Here is a 2,743-nt window from a genome sequence, read left to right as displayed (position 1 = left end):
GGGGGTCAGGAAAAGTGATGCTCTCGGCCGAGTGTACGCTGTGCACCCAAGGCAGGCAGAGTGCTATTACTTGCGACTCCTTCTGCACACTGTTCACGGGCCGACTTCGTTCGATGATGTCAGGACAGTAGATGACCAAGTTTGCGAAACGTACAGGCAAGCCAGTCAGCTTCGGGGTCTGCTGCAGGACGACGAGCATTGGCTCAGTGCCTTGCTTCAGGCTGCCGAGTCCAGCCATCCAGCTGCGATCAGGCACCTCTTTTCCATCATGATGTCCTTCTGAGAAGTTAGTGATCCTTTGCGACTATGGAATGAATACCGTGAGGCAATGTCAGAAGATTACTTGCAGGCGGCGCGTCGACAGGAAGGGAATGAGGCGCGAACATTTTCTCAGATGGAGTTCGATCAGTGCCTTTGCGCCATCCAGACACACCTTCTCACCATGTGCGGTAGAACCTTGGTAAGTGCAGGCCTTCCAGACCCATCACAGGCAAGTTCAACTCTGTCCGACCAGCCTCTTGCAAGGGAGACCAACTACGACCGTGCCGCGTTGCTTGAGCAAGTACGACAACAAGAACCGACACTAACCGACGATCAACGTTCGGCGTATGACGCAATTTGTGACCAGGTACAGGCAAGTGACGGTGGGTTGATTTTCCTCGACGCACCCGGTGGTACAGGTAAGACGTACGTCACAAACGTACTTCTTGCAAAGGTTAGATCAGGTGGACACGTTGCCTTGGCTGTTGCCTCTTCCGGAATAACAGCCACAATCTTGGCTGGTGGTCTGACTGCTCACTCCACGTTCGCTTTGCCCTTAGATCTGCACCGCCTTGAGGAGCCAACCTGCTCGATCGCCAAAGATTCTGAGAAAGCAGCGCTCCTTCGTGAGGCTGTGCTGATCGTGTGGGACGAATGCACGATGTCATACAAGCATGCTTTCGAGGCTGTCGACAGGACTTTGCGAGACCTGCGCAGCTCTAATTCCTTGATGGGTGGTGTGACGGTTGTGATGTCCGGTGACTTTCGCCAAACGTTGCCTATTGTTCCTAGAGGCACTTCTGCTGATGAGATCAATGCCTGCATCAAGTCTTCGGCATTCTGGCGTTCCGTGGTGAAGTACACACTTACCACAAACATGCGAGTTCTGCGTAGCAGTGATACCAATGCGGGTCAATTCTCTGCGCAGCTCCTTAAAGTCGGCAACGGTGCAATACCCGTTCTGCCTTCAGGCAAAATTGCGGTTCCGAGTGATCTCGCACAGATTGCTGCTTCCCAAGAAGACATTGTACGAATAATCTACCCTGATGTCGCGGACAATTTTTCGATCCCACTTGGTTGAAAGAAAGAGCTATCCTTGCACCTTTGAATGACACTGTCACTGACATGAATGGGATACTCATGCACAAACTGCCAGGTGACTTGGTCCAGTACGAGTCTGTTGACACTGTCGAAGATGACGACTCTGGTGATTACCCTGTTGAATTCCTGAACTCCTGTAACCCCTCAGGCTTACCAAGTCACCTGCTTCACCTCAAAGTGGGTGTGCCGGTCATGCTTCTCAGGAACCTGGATGCGCCGAAGTTGTGCAATGGCACAAGATTAATTGTGAAGCGCATCCAGCGACATGTAATTGAAGCTGAGATTTTGACTGGGTCGGGTGCAGGAGAACCGGTGTACATACTGAAAATACCCACGACATCCACCAATCTGCCATTCCAACTTCGACGTGTCCAGTTCCCACTCCATGTCTGCTTTTGCATGACCTTAAACAAGTCCCAAGGGCAGTCCCTGAAGGTTGTTGGTTTGGACCTAACAACACCATGCTTTGGGGGAGGGGGGAGGGGAGGGGGAGTCTCCATAACCATTGTATTTGTCCCTGTAAGATCTCTGTTACCTGCAGCTTCCTCTGATCCAACTGCCTACCGAACCTCCTTCCCTTGCGTCTCCAGTGACCTATGGCTTCCTTGCATTGGGTTTCCACTTTGCCTTTGTTCTGCCTCTTCTGGGGTCTCTTGAGGCCACGCTTTAGCAGTTTCGTGCAGGGCATGGTGTCTCCTGCCTTGAATTTTTTTGGTGTCTCCTGCGGGTGTGCCGCAGTACTTTGCCGACGATTTGTTGTCATGGCTGACTAATCCCAATAACTGAGAACTCTATACGTGATTCCATTCACTCACCATGCTGCGCATAACTGTTCGCATTATTGTTCGAGGATGAAGCATCCCATCATCCCATATGCTGAACACAAGTACACTCTCTATGTCCAAGCTGCCACATGTACATGTACGTACATGTCTCAACATGCCTAAGGCACAATTTCCCAATAATTGGATGAGCCTTCACTATTGTAAATCTCAGTTCTATAACTGCTGATAAACAGCTACCCGGTCATGCGGTGTTACACAGCAATGTGCTGTTCATGTACTTGCTTCACCCGCATGCTACGTTCGGCCAGGCAACGCTGGCCGTGTGCTGCTATATATCATAAACGTGTGTTGAAAATTATTTTTCGTAAACCCTCTCTTTTCCCCTCTACTGATCTATACAGTTTGGCCTCCACCAGCCCCAACTCTATCCTGTCGCAGAGACAGTCATGCGTTCTGGTCCATCGTATTAAACTGAACATTGTCCCTGAACATCTCACCAAGTATAATTGGTTTACTTTCGCACGGGACACTCGCAATGGCATAGTACTTCCCAGAGCTTTGTCAACTATGTTTACCAACTCTCCTATCTTCTCTGC

The 2,743-nt window shown here is 50.4% G+C and overlaps 1 protein-coding gene across 1 annotated transcript; it reads left to right on the top strand.

The window, feature by feature from the left end:
• Positions 1-328: 328 nt before the first annotated feature.
• LOC135817013 (uncharacterized) lies at positions 329-1,342 on the top strand. The gene has a single exon (XM_065330112.1). It carries the CDS (start codon positions 329-331, stop codon positions 1,340-1,342), a length of 1,014 nt encoding a protein of 337 aa, XP_065186184.1.
• The last annotated feature ends 1,401 nt before the right edge of the window (positions 1,343-2,743 follow it).

Source organism: Sycon ciliatum, chromosome 5 (genome assembly GCF_964019385.1).
Source record: "Sycon ciliatum chromosome 5, ocSycCili1.1, whole genome shotgun sequence".
Taxonomy (NCBI): Eukaryota; Metazoa; Porifera; class Calcarea; order Leucosolenida; family Sycettidae; genus Sycon; species Sycon ciliatum.
Note: the sequence above shows the minus strand (reverse complement) of the source record. Positions and strands in the feature narration are given on the sequence as shown.

What these genes read in the sequence shown, in the direction of transcription:
- LOC135817013 (XM_065330112.1), top strand. Translation starts at nt 329, where the DNA reads ATGTCAGAAGATTACTTGCAGGCGGCGCGTCGACAGGAAGGGAATGAG.